Here is a 26,983-nt window from a genome sequence, read left to right as displayed (position 1 = left end):
AGCTGCCTCCTGCACATCTCCCACTGGGGATATGCCCGCAACCCAGGTACATGCCCTTGACCGGAATCGAACCTGGGACCTTTCAGTACGCAGGCCGACACTCTATCCACTGAGCCAAACCGGTTTCGGCAAAAATATGTTTCTTTATTGATTTCAGAGAGGAAGGGAGAGGGAGAGAGAGAAAAACATCAATGATGAGAGAGAATCATTGATTGGCTGCCTCCAGCATATCCCCCACTGGGGATCGAGCCCGTAACCTAGGCATGTGCCCTTGGCCGGAATCGAACCTGGCACTCTTCAGTTCACAGGCCAATGCTCTATCCACTGAGCCAAACCAGCTAGGGCACAAACTAAATTCTTTTTTTTTTTTTAAATATATTTTATTGATTTTCTACAGAGAGGAAGGGAGAGGGACAGAGAGTCAGAAACATCAATGAGAGAGAAACATCGACCAGCCGCCTCCTGTACACCTCTCACTGGGGATGTGCCCGCAACCCATGTACATGCCCTTGACCGGAATCGAACCCGGGACCCCTCAGTCCGCAGGCCGACGCTCTATCCACTGAGCCAAACCGGTTTCGGCGCAAACTAAATTCTTAAGCAAGAATGATATCCTTTTGACTTGTATATCTAAGAAGCCCAGGGACTTCAGGCAGAGCTGTATCCAGAGGCTCACGCGTGCTGTAAATCCTGGCTTCTCTCTTGCCCTCAGCTTTGTTGCCCTTGGGTAATGACTTCTTTCTTAGGTAAAGCTGGAGAAAATGGCAGCTGCTGGCACCTTACCTCTTATGATCCCCAGTGCCAGAAAGAGTCTCTTTCCCCACTACCTTCTATATCCAGTGTCACGGAAGGTTCTTGTGTGGGGCAAGCACCTAATCCTGGGCCAATTATTATATCTAGAGGGATGGGATCTCACAATTGGTGGAGGCTCTAGGAAGGTCCAAGGCTGAGCTTTTACTAGTAGATCTTGTGTACCCTGGGAGTCCTAGGCTGGGAGGTAGATGGTCCCCATTAGACTGGAAGTCAGAGCAACTGTGTTTATTTGGCAGGTGTGCTGGGCATTGTGCCTCTGGAAGGCCAGGGAGAGAACAAGAGACACGTGACCCACCTGGGCTGCCATTCTGGTGAGTGGGGGCTGGATCCAGGAAGTCTGGAACTTGCTCCGCCTCCTCTGGGGCCAGGGATTCATACTCACCTGGTCTCACAGGCCCGTGACTTTCCAGGTCCCTCCTGTTGTTGTCACTGTTCCTTCTGACAGGTGGGGTCCTGATTAGAAGGCTAAATCCTGGTAGAGAATTCGGGCCTGGCAGAGAGGAAGAAGGCTGGGTGCTCCATGTGTTAAGCTGGGGGGAAGGGGGGTTTGCACCACCAGCCTGCACCAGACTCCCTGATGCTGGCTTCTTATTACTGCAGAGGACTCCACTTTATGTGGTTCTTAGCCCCGTGTCCTTTCCTGGAGCTTAGGAGACCACCCCTTACCACCAGGCCTCCTCCCCAGCCAGACTCCTCAGAGCTCTCCAAGGAAAATGTGGGCTGGGCTGCAGGGCCAGAGATAAATTGTCACAAAGAGAGCTTTTGTCTGCCACAGTTACTTCTAGGGGCTCCCAACAACCTGCCTGGCAACCTGCCCACTTTCAGGAAACAGTTTGCTCTCCTAGGACGGCTCCCGGCTATCTCCTTGCTCCCTGTCCAGCTTTGGGAGCTGTGGGCCAGTCCTGGCCTGCATTCCTGGCTGTCTGTTGGATGGCCTTAGGTGAGAGAAGGGGGCTAACCTTTGGTCCCTGATGTGGGTGTGCAGCTCAATGTAGGAATCATGATGATGATGATGATGATGGCAGTTCTTAAAATAACAGTAATGAAGATTGATGGAGCCCTCTCTATGTCCCCCCCCCCCCATTTTCTCATCTAATCCTTTTTTAAAGCTTTTTACAACTTTATCAAGATATCATTTACATATCATTAATGTTACCTGTTTTAAATGAAGAATTTGATGGCTTTTATTAAAGTTACAGGCTTGTATATACCACCATTCAGTTTTAGACATTTCCCCAGAAGATTCCTCATGCTCCTTTGTGCTTAAACCATTTCCATCTCAGGACTGCAGCCTCAGGCAACTGTTGATATACTTTCTGCCTCTGCAGCTGGGGTCTGCAAGCTACTGGTGTGGCCAAATCTGGCTTGCTGCCTGTCTTTGTAAACTGTTGTTTTGGAAAACTGCCAGGCCTTTTCATCGATGGCCAGTCTGTAGTCACTTTCTCTCAACAACTGCAGCGTTGAGCAGAGACCATATGGCCCTAAAAGCCTGAAATATTTACTACCTCACCCTTTCCAGAAAATGTTTGCCAGCCTCTGCTCTATAGACTGGCTTTTTCTGAACATTTCACATAAATGGAAAATACCGTGCATGGTCTTTTGAATCTGCCCTCCTTCACTTAGCATAATACTTTGAGATCCACCTGTGTTGCAGCATATGTAAGAAGTCTGCTTTCTCATCTACTCTCATGCCTTTTTCAAGTATATTTAAAAGCAACCCACTTTTCAGCTAGGAAAACTGAGCCTCAGGTTAGGACCTTGCCAATGTTGATATTGCTGCCGGCAGAGCCAGGACTATCTGACCTTGTGCTCTTAGGCACCCTTCTGCTTGCTTCTAGATATTTTTTATTCATGGGAGAGTTGCTCCAAATTGGTGGAGTTTGTGAGGTGGTGAGTGCCCTGTGACTTGGGGGTTCCAAATAGAAGCTGGACCAGGTTTCTGTTGGCAGGTGGTAGCCTCACTGTAGCTCCAACTATTCAGAGCCTCTTTTTGCAGGAGCAACCTTGCTGGGAAGCTGCAGTGAGAATAGCTGAGCTCCAGCTCTCTCAGAACCTGCCTTCAAGGCACCAGTCCCAGTGGTGGTGGAGAGACTGTGTTGCTGGGCTCTGGCTACTGCCCTGTCTTCAGGATGCCCAGACTTTGGGGTGCCTTCTATGTCTTGCCTCAGGGCCAAGTGGCTCTTTGGGCAGGGAGGCATTTAGAGGGCCTTTCTGCATGTCTAGGCTGTGGGGTGAGCTGGGGATGTGCCCCAGTTTGGGAAAGACAGTGTGATGATGTGCTGAGTCTGTAGGTTCTGAAGCTGGACAACCTGGCCTGACCCTCAGCTTTGCCCTTTCTTCGCTGTGTAGCTCTAGACAAGTTACTTCATATCTCTGTCCTGTGTCCTTGTCCTCTACTTGGGTGATGATGCCACAGTGCCATCCTGGTGGGTCACTGCGGTTTTGGTGAGATAAATGCACATGAAGGACTCAGGCTTCTCACATCGGTCACATTAGTACCTCTTACTCCCTCAGCATGCCAGACTGCCTACATTGGCTGTTGCTCCGGGCCTGTGCCCTGCCCTGTCCAGTTCGGAGCCTGCAGGGTGGGGCAGCAGGGGTTTGTGGCCAGGAGTCCAGGCTGAGGCTGTCCCAAGGTGTACCTGTCCTCATACTCCCCTTTCTCTTCCTTATCTCCGGCCGGGAGGAAAATGTAATGCTTGGCCTGTGGAGAGGCAGGCAGTAGGGTGGCCACTCTGCTCTTTGCTCTGGTGATACAGGCCTGGCTGTCCTGCTTACATTCCCCTCAACACTCAAGCCCTGGCTTTGTCTCTGCCACCCCCGCTTCCCCCAGACTCATTTCCCCTCTGGGCTCTGGTTCACTCTGTGTACCCCAACCCCCACCCGCCAGAGCTGGGAAGTTCAGGTTCTTTGGTCGCAAAGAACAGACCAATTCCAGCTTGCTTAAGACAAAAATAAATTTATTGGGAGATTCCTGGGAAGCTTCCAGAATCAAAGGAGCAGCTAGATGTGCAGATCTTAGGAGGGACCTGGCATGGAAGCTGTCAGCTCCCTTTGAGCTGGTGACCCTCCACCTAGGCCAGTCCCTAAAGCACCCTGTTGCTAGGCCTTCCCATTCCAGGTTTGATTCTCCTAAGAGAGAGCTGGCTGCTGGGGCACACAGATCAGGTGCATTCCCACATTGGGACTGGTCAGCCCTAGCTTTGGGGGGAGTAATGGGGTAGAGAATGCCTAGGTCAGGCATGTGACAACCACCTTCCTCCTCCCCCTACTGCCTCCTCCAGGATTCACCATGCACCTCATTGAAGGCTTCCCTACCCCTGATCTATGGGTCACCCCTGTGGGCAGAACTTGCTCCTTGTTGCATCTGCACAGATGTATATGTTTCCCTGAGGAAGTGCTGAGGGACAGTCAGACTGAGTGGTTTGTGAATCCCACTCAGTCCGACTACAGTGGGGCCAGAACTGTGTTCATTCACATATTCTTGCCAAGCCTTATGCTAGGCTCTGGGCTTTAGGTGACTTCAGGTTCCTGGTAATCCAAGGATTTTTGTTGTTGTTTTTATAGAAATACCTTTTATTTTATTTTTTTAAATACATTTTTATTGATTTTAGAGAGAAAGGGAGAGGGGAAGAAAAAGAGAAACATCAATGTGAGAGAGAAACATCCACTTGTTGCCTCCCGTAGGCACCCTGATTGGGGATTGAACCCTAAACCTGAATATGAGACCTGACTGGGAATCGAACTGGTGACCTTTTGGTGCATGGGATGACACTCAACCAACCAAGCCACGTCAGCGAGGAGCTCTTTTCCCATTGCCCTGCTGACCTCTCCATGCCAGGTCTTTGGCCACCCTGGGTCCACAGGGCTCTTGGGGAAATGTGTTGCAGGCAGGCCTATTGCAGTTGCCCATAGTTTGCAGAGATGCCCTCCTTCTGGGACTTTGAGCCTGCTTCCATGTGTGCAGATGTCACCTCTGAAGCCCTGGGCTTTGATTCCAGGCCTTGGGAAAAGAGCATGTTGGGCTGGAAACAGGATGTTCTGGCGGGTTCTTGTTGGGCCTGAGTCAACCATTCCTCTCCCGCAGACCTGATCACGGACTTGGACTTCTCTCCCTTTGATGACTTTCTCCTGGCCACAGGCTCAGCAGATAGGACGGTGAGTGGAACCATTAGAAGAGCTACTCAATGCCTCACCCACTCCTATTTGGGGCCTTCTGAATCCCCTGAGCCTCTGGGGCCCTGACCCTTCCTAGTCCAACCCCTCCCACTACCCCTTCAGCTCCTCCACGGATTTGCAGGGCTAGGCCAGCCCAGACTTTCTTAGTTCCTTAACTCACACCAACTCCCACATACTCCTGTGCACTTGCCGGAGCCCTGCCTATGATGTACTGTCCTACAGCTTGACTCCTAAAGACATCAGGGCTGGGGTAGTGTGGGAGGCTCAGAAGAGATGGATCAGAACCCCTGATTTCCCTGCTCCCATTTCCCCCCAGCCTTTAACCACACTCATGATCCTGAGCCAGGTCTTCCTCCTTTTCCCAACACAGACACACAGCCTCATGCCCAAGCATGACCCCTGGAGTTGGGGGCAGTGAGGACCCTCCCTTTCCTGGGCTTACAAACTTACTCTTTCCCGCAGATGAAACTATGGAGACTGCCAGCCTCTGGCCAGGCGCTGCCCCCGGGACCTGGGCTGGTGCTGGGCCCCGAGGACACTCGAGTAGAGGTGCTGCAGTTCCACCCCACTGTGGATGGCATCCTGGTGAGCACGGCAGGCACAGCCGTGAAGGTCTGGGATGTGGCTAAGCAGCAGCCCCTAACAGGTATGAGCCACACTAGCCACGTCACTTTCTGGGCAGCCCCCTTCTGGAAAATGTTCTGTTTCTTTGTTTATGTGTTTGATATCATGAGTTGTAAAGTATCAAAAACTCACTTGTACATAGTATAAAACCAAGTCTTAGGAACACTCCACCATCTCCATTTCCTGTGGCACCTGTTTTATTTTTTTATTATTATTATTATTTTTTTTTAAATATATTTTATTGATTTTTTACAGAGAGGAAGGGAGAGAGATAGAGAGCCAGAAACATTGATCAGCTGCCTCCTGCACATCTCCCACTGGGGATGTGCCCGCAACCCAGGTACATGCTCTTGACCGGAATCGAACCTGGGACCTTTCAGTCCGCAAGCCGATGCTCTATCCACTGAGCCAAACTGATTTCGGCACACCTGTTTTAATTACAGCTATTGTTTCTACTTTATCCTCCACATGTCTAAATAACTTTTTAATACTGTTCTTTCTTGAGTTGTATGTCATTTCAGTTTTGAAAACAATCTATTGACTTCTACCCATGAGATGAGAATTTGCTCTCTTATAGTCCCAACCCATCCCTGCCTCGCCATGTTTTTCTTCCTCTCATCTTCCCAATATAGATTGACCTTGTCTGTATGGGCTTCTATAACAAAATCCCATGGACTGGGTGGTTTATAAACAGTAGAAATTCACTTCTCACAGTTCTAGAGGCTGGGAGTCCAAAATCAAGGTGCCAGCCGATTTGGTGTCTGATGAGAACCTACTTCCTGATTCATCGTCAGCCATCTTATTCCCTGTGTCTTCACATGGTGGAAGAGGGGAGGGAGCTCTCTTTTATAAAAGTACTAATGCCATTCATGGATGCTTCCCCCCTCACGATCTAATCACCTCACAAAGGCTCCCACCTCCAAATTTCATCACAATGAGGGTTAGGTTTCAGCATGTGAAATGTGGAGGGGACACAGACATCCAGAGCATGATAACAACTTTGAGCCAGACACCTCAGTATTTGACTTGTTATGACGTTGCAGTATGAACCTCAGCTGAGCCCAAGTGTTTTTTTGTGGTAGTGTCACTGAGTCCGTTTTGCAGAGTCCTTCCTTTTTAGGGGAAAGACACAAGGCTCAGCTCTGGCCAGCTAGATCAGTTAGTTAGAATGTCATCCACATACACCAAGGTTGTGGGTTTAATCTGTTCAGGGCACATAAGAGCCTCAGTCAATGAAGGTATAAATAAGTGGAACAACAAATTGATATTTCTCTTTCTCCCTTCCTCTCTAGAATCAATAAATTAAACACATACAAACACATACAGAAGGCTCAGAGAGTTGAAGGACAAACTGGCACCCCAGAGCTGTGCAGTGTCCAGGATACACCAAGCTCACAGTGGGGCTGAGGCCAAGGGTCATTAGTAGCATAACTAGGAGTCTCAGGATTCCTCTCCTGACAGCATTAGTCAGTGCCCACCATGGAGGCATCTTGTGCCACAAGGAATGGAAAGTACAAGGTGCAGGCTTGCCCCCAAAGAGTTCCTGGCACAGTTGAAGAGACCAGCCTGACCCTTGAAGCAGAGGTGAAGGTCACTAGGCAGATGTCATTAGGGAATCACCCCACCTGTAACTATCATCTCAAGCCCTTATCACATGCCCAGCACTGTGCTGAGAGTTTAATTATTCCTCAGCACAACACAGCAGTTCCATGAGGGTGGGGTGCAGGAAACCTTGGAAGGTTTCAGAGTAGGAGCATGGCCTGACCATGGTAGGGCTGAGGAAGGAGCCCCTGGATATAGTACAGAATATCTGGAAGGAGCTGCTGCCTTTGTTCCTCCCACCTGAGAAGGGACTCTGGCAGTTGAGGCCTTCACCCCAGAGAGTTAACTCCAACTAGGCCCATCTACTTCCCTGTGTTCTCATTGCCCAGGGCAGGGTGTGGGGCCCCTGCTGCCCCTCTTGACCTTGGCTGCTTCTCTGCAGAGCTGGCAGCCCACAGGGACCTGGTGCAGGGTGCTGTCTGGAGCCGAGATGGAGCCCTGGTGAGCACAACATGCAAGGTAAGCAGGTGGGAGGTGAGGCTCAAGTCAGTGCCTGTGGTGGGCCTGAGGCATGCCCTCTTCCTCTCAGGGCCATGGTGTCATGGAGCACACATTCTAGGCTGTATTTGTCAGGCTGGGTGGTATTTATGGGATAGAAGGCACATGAGCCCCTCCCTCACTTCAGCTGGCCTCCCACCTCAGGCTCACACCTACATCTGCAAACACCTATCCCACCTTGGTACCAGGGCCTGGGGTCCCTATTGGATGAGGGCCCAAGTAAAGCCCCACTCTGGCCCTGCGGGGCTCTGGTTGGTGCCATTTGGCTCCCATCACCAACTTCAGGCAGCCTCACCTGCCTGCCTATCTGCTTTGTCCGAACTTTTAGGAGAATTCAGACTCAGGACACTGTGTCAACCCTTATACCCAGTATGCAGATCTTGTAGTCCTCGCTGACACTAGGCCGCATGCTTGCCCAGTCCTGTGGGGGTAGGGGCAGCCATTGTGGATCAGGGAATCAGACAGATCTGTAATAATAAAAGCATAACATGCAAATTTGACCAGACATCTTTCTGGACAACCTTCGGATGAAGCAGGGGCTGTGAAGGCCTCCATGGCGGGGTGAGGGGGGTGGGGGTGGGGCAGAGTCCCTTGCATGAATTTCATGCATCAGGCCTCTAGTTAAACAATAACTGACCTGTGAGATGGGATCTGAGTGAGAGACATGAAGTGCTTTAAGCAGGTCAGAGGAGCCGGGAAGGCTTGGCCATAGACAGTGGACTTGGGTACAGGCTCTGAAGAAAGGGTTAATGACATAAGACATAGAGAGGTTCCGGGAACTGCAGGTTTGGGTGCAGGGGCCAGGGCAGGGCTGTGTGCAGAGAGCAGAGTCGAGTGCACAAGGGTTGTGCTTGTTATTGTAGAAACAATCAGAAAACACTGGAGTGATTAAAGCCAGAAGAGGGGCAGCCTATAGTGTGAAGTGAACAGATTTGCATTTTGAAAACTCCCCAGCTGCCTTGTGGACAGAGCACTGCAGGGCCCATATCCAAAAGTAAAGGTGCTACAGCTTCTGGGGGAGGAGAGGAGTGTCCTCAGCCAGGGTGGTACAGAGGGGCAGACTTGGGGATGACAGCTGTGGGTTGGTGAGGGGCTGGATGTGAGGAGTGGACGGTTATGATGCTGGCTTCTGGGTATTGGCTATAGGCCTGTTGGGTTTGTGTTACCTGGGACATTCAAGCAGAGATACCTTTTGAGTTCATGGGTTAGGGCTCTGGGCAGCAAGCTGAGCTGAAGATAGAAGGGTGGGCACTATCTGTGTTATGTGGTAGAGTCTGTAAGAGGTGACGGACACTCACTTGTTGGATTTGGGGACATGGGTGACCTTCAGGACCTTTTGGAGTATATTGTGGCCTAAAGCCACATGTGAAGAATGGGGGGAAGGCAAGGAAAAGCCTGCAAGGGCAGTTGTGGGAAGTGTGGCAGGGATAGGGAATGGGGGACAGGAGCTAGTCGGGAGGGGGTATGCAGGTAAGGACACCTCTGAAGGAGAAAATGTGTCTGCATACTTGGTGGAATCTATTTCCATTTCTACTATTTTTTTCCACCTTCTTGGAGGCCCCATTTCCTGGTTTTTTAAAACTGAATTTATTTGTGTGGCATCCTATATAATAATGCAAATTGATCATCACACCCTCGCACAAGATGGCCGCCACAAGATGGCTGGCAGGGGAGGGCAGTTGTGGGTGACCAGGCTAGCAGGGGAGGGCAGTTGGGGGTGATCGGGCCAACAGGGGAGAGCAGATAGGGGTGACCAGACCGGCAGGGGAGGGCAGTTAGGGGTGACCAAGCCGGCAGGGGAGGGCACTTGGAGGCCACCAGGCTGGCAGGGGAGGGCAGTTAGGGGTGACCAGGCCTGCAGGGGAGGACAGTTGGGGGCGACCAGGTTGGCAGGGGAGGGCAGTTGGGGGCAACCAGGCCGGCAGGGGAGGGCAGTTAGGGGCAACCAGGCCAGCAGGGGAGGGCAGTTAGGGGCAACCAGGCCAGCAGGGGAGGGCAGTTGGGGGCGATCAGGACGGCAGGGGAGTGGTTAGGGGGTGATCAGGCTGGCAGGCAGAAGCGGTTAGGGCAGGCAGGCCAGCAGTTGGGAGCCAGCAGTCCCGGATTGTGAGAGGGATGTCTGACTGCCGGTTTAGGCCTGATCCCTGGGGGGGTCCCAGATTGGAGAGGGGGAAGGCTCAGCTGAGTCCCTTTCCCCCCCCCTCCAGTGCATGAATTTTGTGCACCAGGCTTCTGGTCTATATATATAAAAGCCTAAGTGACCATCTGACCAGTAGCTATGATGCACACTGACCACCAGGGGGCAGATGCTCAATGCAGGAGCTGCCAAGCTGCGGTGACTTGGCAGCTGTGGTTCTCGGGTGACACACCTGGAACCATAGAGGAGGGAGCCAGGAGAACTGCCCTCTTGCAATCTGGGACGCCTCAGGGGATGCCGGAGAGCTGGTTTTGGCCTGATCCCTGTAGGCCAGGCCGAGGGACCCCACCAGTACACGAATCCGTGCACTGGGCCTCTAGTTGGTTAATAAAATTACTTCGGTTTCAGGTGTTACAATTCTGTGATACATTATTCATGTATTGTGTATTCACCATCCCAAGTCACGTCTCCTTCCATCACCTTTTATACCCACTTTACCCTCGTCAACCTCCCCCTACTCCCCTTTCCCTCTGGTAATTACCATGCTGTTGTCTTTGTCTATGAGGTTGTTTCTTTTTGTTTTTTGTTTTGTTGATTGCTTAATCCCTTCACCCTTTTCACCTAAACCCCTCTCCTCTGACACCTGTCAGTTATCTGTATTTATGAGTCTGTTTCTATTTTGTTTGTTTGTTTATTTTGTTCATTAGATTCCACATATATCATATGATACTTGTCTTTCTCTGTCTGGCTTATTTTACTTACCTATTTCCTAGTCTTTATTAACTTTCCCCCTCATTTGGTTCATTAAACAATAGGTTCCAGACATTGGCCTGAGCTTTGGGTGTGAGGAGGTAAATAAGACTGGGCTGCTGGCCCCTAAGAAGCTGCTGCTCGAGGACAAGGTGGTCATGTGGCAGCCGTTGCTCAGGCTAAAGGCTGGTGAGCATGACTTTCAAAGGGACAGTGAGGTCAGGGCTGGTCCTCTGGTATGAGCCCTCACTGAGGAAGGGACAGGCATCTCAGGCAGGGGAACCGGCCTGTCAGAGTCCTGCGTTTAGGCTGTGAACTCCGCCTCCAATGAGAAACCTGTGTTTCCTTGACGTGTGAGAGAGACAAGCACAGAATGAAAGAGAGGAAGGGAGAGGGAGGGTTGGAAGGAGGAAGCTGGAAGATGCTTCCTATCAAAGCCTCCCCCCTCTCAGCACCATCTCCCTGCTGGTGAGGAAACCTCCCTGATGCCTGGCCTGACTCCCATCCTACCATGGAGCAGCTCTTCCTCTCAGGGCCTGTGATTCCCCTGCTAGGCCTGGGCCCAATTCCACCAAAGTCCTTTCCTGTCCCCCTCCCAGCTTCTCCAGGCAGCCACTAGGGGGTGCACCTGCCTCATGGATAGTTCCCCAACTCTGCTACTGTGAGCCCAGAGGACATGCTGTCCCCCACAGCCTATGCCACCCCCTCTGTCCGTCCCGTAGACCCCCATCAGCACAAGACCAGCCTCCAGTGTCCAGCCTGAGCCCTGGTTAGATGGCCCAATTACCTTTAGGGACTGCTCACGTACCAAGACTGTTACTGACTTGTGAGAGGCACTGCCATTGTCCTCAATCTACCAAGGGCTCTGGGTTTGCCCAGATCACAGAGCACCTGAGTGGTGGAGTTGGTGTTTGAATCCAGGTTGCTGGCTCTCCAGCGTGGCTCTGCCACTCAGGTGTGAGTTGCTCCTGCTGCCAGGAGGGGATCTCTCTTGCTTGGCATTTCTTTGTCTCTCCCTATCCTCTGTCTGTCTCTTGCTTCCCTGTCTCTATCCCTTGTTATCTTTCCTCTGTCTATAGTTGTCCTCTTTCTATTGTTCTGTCTCTCCCTGTCTCTCCCTGTCTCCTGTGCCTCTCTGTTCCCTTTCTGTCTCTCTTTGTCTCTTGTCTCTCTCTGCCTCTCTCTGTCCTCTCACTTCTCTCACACTGTTCTTTCTGCCTGTCTCTGTCCCTCAATGTCCTTGGCTGTCTGATCTCTGTCTCTAAATGACATCCTGAACATCAGGCTTTGGAGTGGAGTGGTGCTTTCGAGCTAATCCTGGACTGTGTGTGGTGTCCGCCTGACACATAGCAAGTGCTCACTAAACTAGCAGGGAAAGCTTTGCCAGGAGTGACCCAAAGAACCCTGGGAACCTGCTGAGGTGTGTCAGGAAAGCCTGGGACGGTCCGCCAAGGGAGGTGTGGCTTTCCAGGCCATCTCTGAGCTGGCCCCTCCCTTGTTCAGCTGCCCCTTTATTCCTGCCACTCACTTTCTTCACATGGCAATCTCTTCCCCTCCACATCACATGTCAGCAAGCTCATGTCTCCACATCTTTTTTCATGCTTTCCCCCCCCTTAAATATATTTTTATTGATTTCAGAAAGGGAGGGTGAGGGAAAGAGATAAGAACACCAATGATGAGCCCTAGCTGGTTTTTCTCAGTGGTTAGAGCATTGGCCTGCAGACTGAAGGGTCTCAGGTTCGATTCTGGTCAAAGGCACATGCCCAGGTTTCGGGCTTGATCCCCAGTAGGGGGCGTGCAGGAGGCAGCTGATCAATGATTCTCTCTCATTATTGGTGTTTCTTTTTCTTCCCTTTTTATTTATTTTTATTTTTTAAAATATATTTCATTGATTTTTTTTAAGAGAGGAAGGGAGAGGGATATAGAGTTAGAAACATCTATGAGAGAGAAACATCGATCAGCTGCCTCCTGCACACTTCCTACTGGGGATGTGCCCGCAACCAAGGTACATGCCCTTGACCGGAATAGAACCTGGGACCTTTCAGTCTGCAGGCTGACGCTCTATCCACTGAGCCAAACCGGTTAGGGCTCTTTCCTTTAAAAAAAAAATTACTGATTTCAGAGAGTAAGGGAGAGGGAGAGTTAGAAACAATGATGAGAATGGGTTTTGACAAATGCATAATGCCATGTACTCACCATTATAGTATCATACAGAATACTTTTACCAACCTAAAAGGCCCTGCGCTTCACCTATTCATCCCTCCCTCGTTGTCCCCAAACCACTGGCAACCACTGATCTTTTTGCTATCTTTTTCAGATTTGCCTTTTCCCAAATGCCATAAAGTTGGAGTCACATTGGCGTCTTTCACTTAGTAATATATATTTTTGGTTTCTCCATGTCTTTTTGTGGACTGATAGCTATTTTTTAAAATTATGGTAAAAACACATATCAAACTTAGCATCTTAACCATTTTTAAGTATACAGTTCAGTAATGTTAAGCATTTTTACATTGTTGTGAAACAGGTTTTCAGAACTTTTTCATCTGTAGAACTGAAATTCTACACCCATGAAGCAACTTTTCTTTGCCCCTCCCCCAGCCCCTGGCAACCACCATTCTAATTTCTTTATGTCTATGAATTTGACTACTTTAGATACTGCATATGAGTGGAATCATACAGTATTTGTCTTTTTGTGATTAGCTTATTTCATTTAGTGTAATGTCCTCAAGATTCATCCATGTAGCATGTGACAGGATTTTCTTCCCTTTTGAGACTGAATAATATTCCATTGTATGTATATACCACATCATTTTGTTTCTTTATCCATCCATAATGGTCACTTGGGTTGCTTCCATGTTTAGTTTAGCTACTGTGAATAATGCTGCTTTGAATGTGGGTGTGCAAATATCTCTTTGTGACCTTGTTTCCAATTCTTTCTTTTTTAAAAAAAATACTAGAGGCCTGGTGCATGAAATTCATGCACGGGGGTGGGAGGTCCCCTCAGCCCAGCCTGCACCCTCTCCAGTCCAGAACCCCCCAGGGGATGTCCGACTGCCAGTTTGGATCGGGCCTAAACCGGCAGTTGGACATCCTTCTCACAATCCAGGATGCTGGCTCCTAACTGCTCACCTGACTGCTGCCTGATTGCCCCTAACTGCCCCCCCCCCCCGCCGCCAGCCTGGTCGCCCCCAACTGCCCCCCCGCCCCCCCCCCAATGCTGGCCTGGTCACCCTCAACTGCCCCCTCTGCTGGCCTTGTTACCCCTAACTACTCCCCCTGCCAGCCTGGTCACTCCCAACTGCCCCCCTGCCGGCCTGGTTGCCCCCTACTGCCCCCCCTGCTGGCCTGGTTGCCCCACGCAGCCTGCTGTTCAGTCATTTGGTTGTCCCTCACTAACCCCCCCTGCCGGGCTGGTCGCCCCACGCAGCCTGCTTTCAGTCATTACTGTGATGGTGTCCTGGACAATTTGCATATTCCTCTTATTAGTATAGATATTTTTATTGATTTCAGAGAGGAAGGGAGAGGGAGATGGAAACATCAATGATGAAAGAGAATCATTGATTGGCTGCCTCCTACACACCCCCTACTGGGGATCAAGCCCGCAACCCTGGCATGTGCCCTTGACTGGAATCGAACCCGGACCCTTCAGTCTGCAGGCTGATGCTCCATCCACTGAGCCAAACCAGCTAGGGCTCCAATTCTCTTTGGTATGTACTCTAAAGTGAAATTGCTGGATCATATGATAATTCTATTTTTACTTTTTTGAGGAACTACCACACTATTTTCCTAGTGGCTTTACTATTTTACATTCGCACCAACAGTACCCACGTGTTCTGATTTTGCCTCATTCCCACCAACACTTGTTATTTTCTGGATTTTTGATAGTTATCATCCTAATGGGTGTGAGATAATATCTCACTGTGGCGTTGATAAGCATTTATCTGAAGATTAGTAATGTTGAATATCTTTTCATGTTTTTTGACCATTTGTATAACTTTGGAGATAGGTCTATTTAAATCCTTCGCTTATATATATATATTTTTAAAATATATTTTATTGATTTTTCACAGAGAGGAAGGGAGAGGGATAGAGAGTTAGAAACATCGATGAGAGAGAAACATCGATCAGCTGCCTCCTGCACATCTCCTATTGGGGATGTGCCCGCAACCCAGGTACATGCCCTTGACCGGAATCGAACCTGGGACCCTACAGTCCGCAGGCCGACGCTTTATCCACTGAGCCAAACCGGTTTCGGCCCTTCGCTTATATTTTAATTGGGTTATTTGATTTTTTTGTTGTGGAGTTGTATGAGCTCTTTATATTTTCTGGATGTTTACCCCTTATCAGATATATGATTTGCAGATGTTTTCTTCCATTCCATAGGTTCTTTTACTCTGTTGTGTTCTTTGATTATAACAAAAGTTAAGCTTGATGTAGTACCACTTGCCTATTTTTACTTTTGTTCCCTATGCTTTGGTATTATATCTAAGAAGTCATTACCAAGTCCAACATCATGGAGCTTTTCCCCTATGTTTTCTTCTAGGAGTTTTATGGTTTGGGCTATTAGCTGTTTCTTTTTGTCACTGAATGATATTCCATTATGTGAATGCACCACAATGTATTTATTCACCTACTGGGGATATCTTGGTTACTTTCAGTTTTTTTGCAGTTATGATTAAGTTGCTATAAACATTTATGTGGACTTGAGTTTTAACTCATCTGGGTAAATACTTTAAGAGACAATTGCTGTATCATATGGTAAGAATTTTCTTTGCTTTGTAAGAAACTGCCAAACTGGCTTCCAAAGTGTCTGCATGATTTTGCATTTCTATCAGCAGCAAATGAGAGTTCCTGTTGCTCCACACCCTCGTTAGCATTTGGTATCTTCATTTTTGTTTTTATTTTTAGCTATTCTAGTAGGTGTGTAATTGTAACACATTGTTGTTTAAATTTACAGTTCTCTAATGAGATGTGATGTTAAGCATTTTTAAAAATATATTTTTACTGATTTCAGAAAAGAAGGGAGAGGGAGAGAGAGAAACATCAATGATGAGAGACTCATTGAATGGCTGCCTCCTGCACGCCCCCTACTCCGGGTGGGGGGATCAAGCCCGCAACCCAGGCATGTGCCCTTGGCCGGAATCGAACCTGGGACCCTTTAGTCCACAGACCAACGCTCTATCCACTGAGCCAAACCGGCTAGGTTGAGTTAATTTTTATGAAAGGTGTAGTCTAAGTCTAGATGTATTTTTTTACATGTGATGTCTAATTGTTCTAGTAACATTTGTTGAAAAAACTATTGTCTTTGCTCCTTTGTCAAAGATCAGTTGACTATATGGGATCTATTTCTGGGCTTTCTTTTCTACTCATTTAATTTGTTTAGTCTATTCTTAGGCCAATACCACATTGTCTTGATTGCTTTTGCTTTAGAGCAAATTCAGGTAGCATCAATTCTCTAACTTTGTTCTTCTCCTTTAATATTGAGTTGACTATTGTGAGTCTTTTGTCTGTCCATATAAACTTTAGAATCAGTTTGTTAATACCCACAATATAAGTTGGAATTTTCACTGGGAATGCATTGAATCTGTAGTTTAAGTTGGGAAGAACTGACATCTTGATAACATTGAGTCTTCCTGTTCATGAACATGGACTATCTCTCTCTCCATTTATTTAGTTATTTGATTTTTTCATGAGCGTTCTATGGTATTCCTCATAGAGATCCTGTACATATTTTGTTAGGTTGATAGCTAAGTATTTCACTATTTTGGGTGCTATTGTAAATGGTATTGTGCTTTTAATTTCAAATTCCAGTTGTTCATTGCAGGTTCATTGTTGTTCAAAATATGAAAGTGTGAATCCATAGTGATTGAAACAAAGTGGAACCATCCCAAAATTTAAAAAGGAAAAGCTGCCCTGACCGGTTTGGCTCAGTGGATAGAGCATCGGCCTGCGGACTGAAGGGTCCCAGGTTCGATTCTGGTCAAAGGCATGTACCTTGGTTGCGGGCACATCCCCAGTAGGGAGTGTGCAGGAAGCAGCTGAATCGATGTTTCTAACTCTCTATCCCTCTCCTCCCTTCCTCTTTAAAAAAATCAATAAAATATATTTTAAAAAATAAAAAGGAAAAGGAAAAGCTAATCAATCCCCACATCCCCCAGCCCTGGTACCCATCTTTAACACATGGCTTGTACTAGTCGACATCTTTCTCCTTGCTCAGCAAACTTGCAAAACCTATAAATACATGATTAGACAAATAGGGGATTTTGTTTCTTTTTACCAAGTAGGATTGCACCATGCCATGTTATTCTGCATCTTCCTTTTAGCACTTAAGAATTTATCATGAATACCCCAGCCAGATAGCTCAGTGATTGGAGAATTGTCCTGTTCACCAAAAAAGTTGTAGGTTGGATGCCCTGTCAGAGCACATACCTGAGTTGCAGGTTCGATCCTGGTCAAGGGCGCATACGGGAGGCAGCTGATCGATGTTTCTCTCTCACATCAGTACTTCTCCTCTTCCCTCCCTTCCTCTCTCTCTCAAATCAATTAAAAAATAAAGAACTTGTCATGGCCAAGCCTGCAAATAATGGATTCAGATTCTGCCCCCTCTCTCCCAGTTCTTTATGCACATATGTTTATGTATGCACACACACAGATATAAAGTCCTTATATAGATATAGGCATTTTCTTTTTTTCCTTTTTGTCTGTTCCTATTGCCATCTTGGGGTAATCTGGAACTGTGTGCTAAGTGATGGCTAAGATGTGTAAGCTCATCATCTTGGTTAGACATCAAATTTTTTAAGTGTAGAAATGACATTGTCCCGTGAGCCCCTCTGGGCCAGCACAGGGCTGGACACACATGTAGTAGCTGGTAACCTAGAGTTTTGTTCTGGGTTTCAGTTTCTCCATCTGTGAAGGGGTCATGGTGATAACACTGCCTCACGAGGTGGTTGGAAAGATGGGGCGAGATCCTGCATGTAACATGCCTGATACTTAGGAAATGTGGACTCTTGTCAGTGAGTTCTCTATTGTGAGTGACTAAGGCAGGAAAAGGAGCCTGTCCCCTGTGGTGAGAAGGAGGAACCAGCCTGGGGAGGGGTCTCCTGGTGCTGAACACCAGCCCTGTATACTGAGGAGTGGGACCATCAGAGCCTGGGATCCAGGAGACAGGCTGGCCCCCAGGGACCCAGCCCACCCTAATTGCACTCTTGTTGCCTCCTCTTTGCTTTTCCAGGACAAGCAGCTGAGGATCTTTGACCCCAGAGCAAAGCCTGAGGCCTCCCAGGTGAGTTGTGTGGGCAGCAGGGCTTGGTTGAGGCCCAGTGGCTCCAATATGAACAGGCAGGAGCAGGTTCAGCCTCCTGCTTGACAGATTCTGCCACACCCCGTGCCCCTGGCCAAGGCCCATTGGGTGGGTGTGGGTCACCTAAGAAGTGGGCTCCAGCTCTTTCCAAGAAGCATATTCTGGGTCCTGGGAGGGTCTGGCTTTGATCTCAGGGTGGGGCACAGCCGGGCTGCCCACAGCCCTTCACTGGAGGTGTCCTGTGGCTTCAGGAAACTAATTTGAGATTCCAGCTTCCTCTCCTTTAAGACCCTCATCCCCACCCACCCTTCCTGGCATGGCCAGCAGAGGCTAGCCACAGAGGAACCAAAAGACACAGTGCTGCCTTCTGCAACCCTCCAGTCTCATAGTAGGCAGACTCTAAGTCTTTGTCCAGGGTCTGTGGGCTGTGCTGTGGGCCTGCCCGATCTGAGGGACACAGTAATGACCTTGTTTGGTTTTGTCTATTGTGAATGAGGTGTGTATGGCCCTATGAGTTCTGAGTGAGAAGGCTGACCCCTGGGTTCATGTTATAGGCATTGAGCTACTTCAGAGTCATTCCTTCATTCTATAGCAGCTTGGTGCCAAGCTTGGAATGTTCTGTGGTGAACAAGACAGACACATGGGGTACTTTCCAAGGGGTTTCTCTTGCTGAGGCAGTTTAGTGCTTCCCTGAGGAGATGGCTCGGAGCGGAGGCCTGAGTGTTGCAAAGGGGACAGCCAGAGGTGGGATGAGCTTGCTTCAGGAGTGAGTGCCACAGAGGAGAGCCAGGGCCCATGGTGAAGGACCTCTCACCTTTGCTGTAGGAAGCCACTAGAGCGTTTTAAGCATCAATGAGCAGATTTACATTTTGTAAAAGATTTTTTAAAAAGAGATGAGGGGGTTTGCACTTTTTAAAGGATTTTTCTAGAACCTGAGGAGACTTCTTCCCTGGGAAAGGTGAAGTTTAAGGCCCTGTTGCTAGCTCGGGAGAAACTCCCAGCGAAGCCCCGGTCTCATCACAGATGTCCTGGTCTCCATTTCTAGAGCTTGTTTCCCCACCTAAGTGGAGGAAGGGATAATCCACCAGCTTAAACCCAACCAGCAGTAGTTAGGGGCCCTGGCAGCCCCCTCCCACCCCCACCCCCCCCACCCCCCCTCACACACCCACATAGGTGTGCCTACACAATCCCCCTCATTAGCCATTCGCAACTTTTTGCCCAAGACTGTCCAGTCAGTTCCACTTCTGGCTGGCTGAAGACCAAAAGGAGGCTCTGCCCTGACAGGTGAACCAAGCTGGGCAGGAGTGGTTTTAGCACTCCCCTCCCCCAGGCCGTGCCTCTGTGGCTGGTGGCGATGGCTGAATCTGAGAGTTAGGGCAGTGAGGGTGTGAGCAGTGAGCTTCACTGTAACTTTCTGTGGCTAGTCGCCAAGCTTTTGCCTGGAAAGAGGGTCCCAGGCTCAGCTTGAAAGAGGGAATCTGAAGCCCTGTTCCCCCAGCTTTCTCAGGTTGCCCTCTGCTACCCAAGGCTTTGGGGAACAGTGTGTGGCACCTCCATTCCTGCCCTGACTGGGCATTGCCAGCTTCCCTGGCCTGAATGTTTTCTTCCTTTTCTTCGTTTTCCTCCTCTTTTTCCTCCTCCTCCTCCTCCTCCTCCTCCTCCTCCTCCTCCTCCTCCTCCTCCTCCTCCTCCTCCTCCTCCTCCTCTCCTTCTCATCCTTCTCCAGCAAGGAGGGGATGGTAATGGTGCTGAGGAAGAGATTCAGTGGCTGTTGTCCAAGGGGTTCCGAGTGCCTAGAAGAGGGAGGGAGAAGATCTGGTTTTGGAGGGAGCCCCCCTAAAGGGGCTTCTCAGTGAGGAGACCTGGGAAGAGCGTGGGTGGCTCCCACCCACTCCCTGCTGCTGGGACAGTGCCTGTGCTTGTGTGGGGGCAGTGAGCCTGGAATGCTGCCTGTGCATGGCCCTGCCCCCCTACTTCCGCCCAGGGCATCTGGCCCACACCTGGCTTCTATTAGGAAAACTGCTGCTGGCGGCCAGGGTTGGTGTGAGCCGAGGGGCCAGCTCCAGGGATAGGCCTTCTGGGAACACCATCTCCTGAGATCCTCTTTCCCCACTAGAGGGGAGCGTTTGCTGGAGGAGGGGTCAAGGAAAGAAATGTTGCCCTTGGTCCAACTTCTGTCCTCCCTGCTCCAGTGGCTGTCCGTCCCCACAGCCTGGAGGCTGGTTGGGGAGGCCTGGGAGTCCTTCCTCCGCTGCCTTTTTTACCCTGTATCTGACATGGAGTAGGGGATGCTTGGGCAGCTCCCTCCTATTAGCATGCCCTACTTTGTTTTTAGATTACACTTATGTCCCAGGCCCTTGGCATGAGCCACCTCCTTCCACCCACCACCGCCTTCCACCCTTATGACTGGCCTATGAAGTCTGCCCTTTGATCATTTCTGCCCCAAGATCACACAGCTGAGTAGCAGAGGCAGGTGTGGTCTGGGAGCCCCTGGACCCCTCTGCTGTCCCTTCCCTATACCAGGTGGGGGTGTCTGAGTCCCTGAAACCATGGGTGTGCCATGGAAAGTATCAGTCCATAGCTGAGGGGGTGTCCAGGGAGTAGTGAGGCTTTAGTACACTGTCAGGGGCAGGAGTGGGGCTGGGACAAGCCTTCTAACCTCTGGTGTGGGCAGGTGGACCTGTACCTTCTGAGCACCCTTGTGTGTTGGACAGGCCTGGGGGGAAGGGCATCTGGAGCCCAATACTGAGCCTAGCTGAGAAAGGAGCATGGGTGAATGGGGTGGGTGTCTTGCCATTGGAGAAGGCCCTCTCACTTGAGGAGGGAGCGCAGGTCAACTCCTCCAGCTGCCCTGTCCCATATAGGAAGTGTTGCTATGGCAGCAGAGGAGGGATTTGCCTGCACTGCGGCCAGAATGCTATGCTCCTGGTGCCCCACTGCTGGGCAAGTACTACTGCCTGATCTCAGCCCTTCCTTTTCTCTTATGGAGCCATGGGTGAGTGAGACATGGGGGAAGGGGGACTTCTCCACAAGCAGGGTACCCTGCTGGCTGTTCCCTGTGAGAGGAAAACCCCCAAGGCCTGGCCTGCAGGTTTGGAATTACCACCAGTGGCTTCCCCTGGGCCTCCTTTTATAGGGCTGGAGCTTGGGTTAGCAGGATGCCTGGGTCCTAGCTGCAGCCTCCCTGCTGCCCCAGGAGAATGAGAATCGGGATCTGGAAAAAAAGGCTCCCTTCCCTGCCCTGAGTCCCACTGAGGTGCTGAAAGAACTTGCTATTTTTTTTTTTTATTGACCTCAGAGAAGAAGGGAGAGGGAGAAAGAGACAGAAACATCAGTGATGAGAGAGAATCATCGATTGGCTGCCTTTGCATGCCCCACACTGGGGACTGAGCCTGCAACCCAGGCATGTGCCCTGACCAGGAATTGAACCATGACCTCCTGGTTCATAGGTTGACGCTCAACCCCACTGAGTCACGATGGCCGGGTGAACTTGCTATTTTTGAAAATGAAAATCACACCCATGATCAGGAGATAGAGGAGAGGGGATGGGGTCAGTGGCCTTCCCTTCCCCACCCATGGCCCCTGGGGAGACTGAACTGGGTATGCCCACCGTGTGCACTCTGGGCTCAGCTTAGGCTCTTACCTTGTCTTCACTTCTTGGTTTGGAGACTAGAAGGTGCAAGTGGAAAGCTGCAGGGCAAGCGGGACTCACCAGCCCACACTGCCCACCCCAACTGTCTGGGCCTGTTTCCTCCAGTGGGAGTTTGTTCAAGGACATTTGTTGGATATCCAAGGTGGCCCAGACGCAGCCAGGACCCTGGGCTTTTTGTGGCCCAGGCTCTGCTGCCTTCTAGCTGTGGCTCTGTCTCCTCACCTGTCTTCATCTCAGGTTCCTCTTGCATAGATAGAGAGCAATAACCATGGACTTAGCCCACAGAGGGTAAGAGGCTCAAATAACCAACAGGTGACTTGGGGTAGATAGCTCCTGCTCTCTGGGCTTTTGGTTTCTGCATGTGTACATAGGAAGGTAGGAGATACAGGCTAAGGTATGTTCCAACCCCAGCCTGTGCCTCTGAATGAAAAACTACTCCATCACTGCCTGAGGACCCTGCTAGCTGGGTGTCACCTCCTCTCCCTTGCTCCCACCCATCCACCCTCTGCACTGGGCCCTTTGCTTTCCTAGGCCCCCTGCACTTCTGGCATGGCTCACATCTGCTGATCCTTCATGTCTTAACTCAAATGTTACCTTAAATCTATTTCTCTCAATTATACTCTTTAAAAAGATACATATACACACACACATATTTATTTGTGTGTTGTTTTTTGTTTGTTTTTTCAGAGAAGAAGGGAGAGGGAGAGAGAGATAGAAACATCAATAATGAGAGCGAATGATCAGCTGGCTGCCTCCTGCACACCCCTCACCGGGGATTGAGCCTGAAATCTGGGCATGTGACATGACCAGGTATCCAACCATGACCTCTTGGTTCATAGGTGGATAATCAACCACTGGGCCACACCAGCCGGGCTCAATTATCCTCTTATTGTACTCTGTTGTCATGCTTTAAAATAATGCACATTAGACCCTGAGCACACTTCACCACTATTAACACTCCTTGAAACTACCCTCCAGAGTAGGTCCCACTATGGTGCTTGTTTTACAGATAAGGAAACTGAGGCACAGAGACTCTGAGTATCTCATACTGGGATGAGGCTCTCAGTGGCCAGGCAGGGTTTTCACCCAGGCAGTTTGACTCCAAAGTTTGCAACCTTAACTGCCACCTTACCTTTTCATGGCATTTGTCATAGCATATCTACACTAATAAAAGAGAAACATGGTAATTAGTGTCACTCCGCTACCCTTCCCATTGGCTAATCCCCCTGTCACTCACAGAGTAGGGCCGAGATATGCAAATTAACTGGCAGCCAAGATGGCGGCCGGCAGCCAGGCAGCTGATGTGAACAGGGAGGCTTGCTTGCTTCAGTGACGGAGGACTCCAACGTTCCCCGCCTGACTTGCCGGCCTCTCAGCTGCAACTCTCAGCAACTATGTTGCGAATAAAGAAGCTAAAAAAAACCCCAGAAACCTGCTTTACTCAGAGGAGCTTCAGCCAGCCGGACCGCAACATTGTATCAAATACAGACAGTAAACAAAGGCCAGAAACCTGTTTTCAGCAGCCTAGGCCTCAGAGCTAAAGCTGACCCAGAATAAAAAAAAACAAAACAAAAAAACGGAGCGGTTGGGAGCTTCAGTCCCAGCCTGAAAACAGCCCTCAGCTCCTCAGCCAGACTGGCCAGGCACCCCAGTGGGGACCCCCACCTGAAGGGTGTGTGACCAGCTGCAAACAGCCATCATCCCCTCATCCAGGCTGGCCAGGGGCACCCCAGTGGGGACCCCCACCCTGATTCGGGACACCCTTCAGGGCAAACCAGCCGGCACCCACCCATGCACCAGGCCTCTATTCTATATAGTAAAAGGGTAATATGCCTCCCAGCACCAGGATCAGCGGAGCCGCGAGGCCTCCCGGCACCGGGATCAGTGTGACGGGGCAGCGCCCAAACCCCCTGATCGCCCTGCAGCTCTGTGTGTGACAGGGGGCGGGGCCCCAACCCCCCCGCCCCCCACGGGCCCTGCTCTGTGTGTGACGGGGTAGAGCCATAACCTCCCCATTGGCCCTGCCCTGAGTGTGCCCCAACCACCTGATTGGCCCTGCTCTGTGGGTGATAGAGGGCGGCGCCCCAACCCCCTGATCCGCCCTGCCCTGAGTGTGACAGGGGACGGTGCCCCAACTCCCCTATCGGCCCTACTCTGTGCATGACAGGGGGGAGCTCCCCAACCCCCTGATTGACCCTGCTCTGTGCATGACAGGGTATGGAGCCCCAACCCCCCAACCGGCCCTACCCTGAACGTGACTGAGGGTGGCATCGCAACCTCCCAATCTGCCCTGCTCTGTGCATGACAGGGGAAGGCGCCCCAACTCCCCAATCGGCCCTGCTCTGAGCCTAACTAGGGGCTGCACCTAGGGATTGGGCCTGCCCTCTGCCACCCGGGAGCAGGCCTAAGCCAGCAGGTCGTTATCTCCCGAGGGGTCCCAGACTGCTAGAGGGCACAGGCCAGTCTGAGGGACCCCCCCTTCCCCCGAGTGCACAAATTTTTGTGCACCGGGCCTCTAGTCTATATATATAAAAACCTAAGCAACCATTAGGACTGGTTGACTGAATGATCAGTCGACTGGTTGCTATGACGTGCCCTGACCACCAGGGGGCAGATGCTCAATGCAGGAGCTGCCCCGTGGTGGTCAGTGTGTTACCACAGCCAACCTCCTGTGGTTGGCCAACCTCCCATGTCCCTCTCCCCAGCCGGCAGCCCTGATCAGCCCCAATTGGGACTGGGCGAGATGGGCCCCGATTGGCCCCAATCACCAGCCAGGCCAAGGGACACCACCCATGCACGAATTTGTGCATTGGGCCTCTAGTGGTGATCCTTTATTTGGTTCACATCTGTCTCCTGACTTGTATATTCTATGAGTTTGGAGATCTTTTCTGTTCACTGACCCAGTACCTACTATAGTGTGCAGCTCAAATGCTTGTATTGAGGGAAAGATTAGCAGTCCTGCTTCACCCAAGTACATGACTATTCATCTGAGATCTCTTTGGTCCACCACCAGCTCTTAGCATAGTGCGTGTCCTTTGAGAGGCTTCCCATGTCTATTGAATGAATAGTGTTCAGATGCATTGTGAGCCATCTGGTTTGCTGCTTACACATGGGGTATTTGCATGCTGTTGAGAGGACGAGAGCCCATGTGACACTTCTGACCTACTCTAGGGTGTTGGGGATGGGGCTGACCTTCACCCTGACCCCACAGCTCCTTTTGTGTGGAGAGAGAGGAGTGTGGGTTACTGGTTCTCAGGCTCTAGCTTTGACTTCTCTGTGCCGGCTGTGGCTGGGTGGGAAATAAGCAGTGAGAAAAGCCCCTTGAATGACGCTGAGCTGTTTCCGATGGTCTCCCACGCTGGGGTCTGCCTCTGCGGGCTGGGGAGGGGGCTCTGGGCCAGCTCCTTACAGGCTGCCTCCCTCCCTCATTCATTCCCAAGGAGATCGTGGGAAGCTTGGAGGAAGCTGGCCACAGTTTGGGGTGAGCTATTTTTGGTAACAGGGTCTTTTGTCTCAGGCTCTAGAGGCCAGGGTGACTGGGAGGGAGCTGTTTGCATTTCCTCTGGCCTCTTGGACTCCCCCCCGTCTGGGCCCAGGGGACAGGGTTGCATATGGTATGAACTCAAGCCTCTCCTTCCTGGGTCCCAGTGAGCCTTCCAGCTGGCAGCTCTAGCACCATGGGAGGGCGAAGAGGGGTACTGCTATGCCTCTCCAAGGACATTCCACAGAGCTTGGCACCAGGCCCTCTCCCCGGCCCCCTGGCAGCATCAGGAGGCAGCAGTAATTCTAGTAATCCCTTGATTTGCACAGCGCTTTGCAACAGGCCTGTTTCTCTCAGTTGATCCTCATATAGTCTCAGCTGATCCTCTCCACAGTCCTGGGTAGTAGGCAGCCTGGGCAATATGAGCCCATGCATAAGTGAGAAAAATGAAATTCTGAGAGGCCACACAGGTCCCCAGAGCCTGGGATGGTGACAAGAAGCTGGGTGATACCTCCAGGACACCTGCAGGGGCAATGACATGCTACCCTTCTGAGTCGCTGTAGCAAGGGGGCCCAATAGTGAGCAGGACAGCCTGACAATTCCCTTACGAGGAGGGAGACTGAGCCCAATCTGGGTGCTGGGTCTTCTCTCCAGGTATAGCACTGCCTTCAGCTGAGGTCCACCCTGTAGTGATATGAGGCTTCCTCAGTCTCTAACCAGCTCCCAAGGTACCCCGACCTGGCCCCTCCTTTGCTCTGTTGGGCTGTCAGGCTAGTGGCCCTGGGATGATTCAGTTTTCTCTCCTGCCTCCTGCAGAGCACACAGGCCCATGAGAACAGCAAGGATGGCCGGCTGGTGTGGACAGGCACCCAGGAGCACATTGTGTCCACTGGATTCAACCAGGTAGGGCTCCTTGAAGGTGAGCAGGGACTCATGCCAAGAGAGCAGGGATGAGGCCCACTGGGAGGCAGGGGCCGCAGGCTAGCTCCAGGCCTGTCCATATATGGCCCTGAGTGCAGCCGGGTCTCAGAGCCCCAGGGGACCAACTACTGCTGAAAACTGGTAGATTCCATTTGTAATAGCTAAGCCTGACCCTGGGAACTGTGGCAGCTCCCCCAGGGACCAGAGTCCATGCAAGGAAACGCCCCTTGTCCCTGTCACCTAAGGGCTCTTAAAGGGGCAGGACCTAAAAACCCAAAAATCTCCCATCCTTGCATGTTTCCCCCTACCACCACTGCCTTCTAAGCTCTTTCTGGGGCAAGTGCCTCTGTGCCAGGCTGTGTCCCTGGGCACGAGGTTCCTGGGGAGCCCTGGGGGCTGACAAACGGACCTCTGAGCCTCTCTCTGTCTCCTCCCCACAGATGCGTGAACGTGAAGTGAAGCTGTGGGACACCCGGCACTTCTCCAGCGCCCTCACCTCCCTCACCCTGGACACCTCACCTGGGTAGGAGCAACCAACATGTTGGGATGGACTGGGGGTGGGGTGGGGCAAGGGCCCAGACGATGTCTTGATTCCAAACCTGTGAATGGGCACCAATGCTAAGGGCTCCTAATGTGCCATGGCAGGGCCATCTGCAGACTACAGGGCTCAGTCCAGCTATAAGGGCTTTACCTGGCTCAGATCCTGTCAGAGACATGACTCATCACCGGAGCAGTCAGGGGGCGTCTGAGGAGCCCCCTGGAGCTTCACCATCAGGGAGTGGTGAGGCAGCCCAGAGTAGGTGAATTAACCCAACTGACCCATCTCACGTGGCACTTAGTCATGGGGCAGACTTTTGGCCTAGGGACTCAGGTTGGTGTATTTTGGCATTTGGGGAGGAGACTGTGACACGGTGGATGCGTGGGTCGTCGACATGAGAATGCACTTGATTTTGCTATGGGTGTTTTGGGGGGGCTGAGGCTACAATAGCAAGGTGGACTTGGGATGGATGTGGGGACAGATGGGCT

The 26,983-nt window shown here is 50.9% G+C and overlaps 1 protein-coding gene across 1 annotated transcript in view; it reads left to right on the top strand.

The window, feature by feature from the left end:
- Positions 1–26,983, top strand: part of CORO7 (coronin 7) — a 61,699-nt gene that overhangs the window by 3,063 nt on the left and 31,653 nt on the right. Inside the window, exons 3-9 of the mRNA XM_059692977.1 lie at positions 1,050–1,124; positions 4,901–4,971; positions 5,455–5,638; positions 7,601–7,677; positions 17,835–17,885; positions 25,853–25,939; positions 26,398–26,480. Of these exons, the coding sequence (XP_059548960.1) occupies positions 1,050–1,124; positions 4,901–4,971; positions 5,455–5,638; positions 7,601–7,677; positions 17,835–17,885; positions 25,853–25,939; positions 26,398–26,480 (628 nt within the window). The remainder of the gene's footprint in view (positions 1–1,049; positions 1,125–4,900; positions 4,972–5,454; positions 5,639–7,600; positions 7,678–17,834; positions 17,886–25,852; positions 25,940–26,397; positions 26,481–26,983) is intronic.

Source organism: Myotis daubentonii, chromosome 4 (genome assembly GCF_963259705.1).
Source record: "Myotis daubentonii chromosome 4, mMyoDau2.1, whole genome shotgun sequence".
Lineage (NCBI taxonomy): Eukaryota > Metazoa > Chordata > Mammalia > Chiroptera > Vespertilionidae > Myotis > Myotis daubentonii.
The sequence above is the reverse complement of the archived record's forward strand: the minus strand, read 5'-3'. Positions and strand labels throughout refer to the sequence as shown.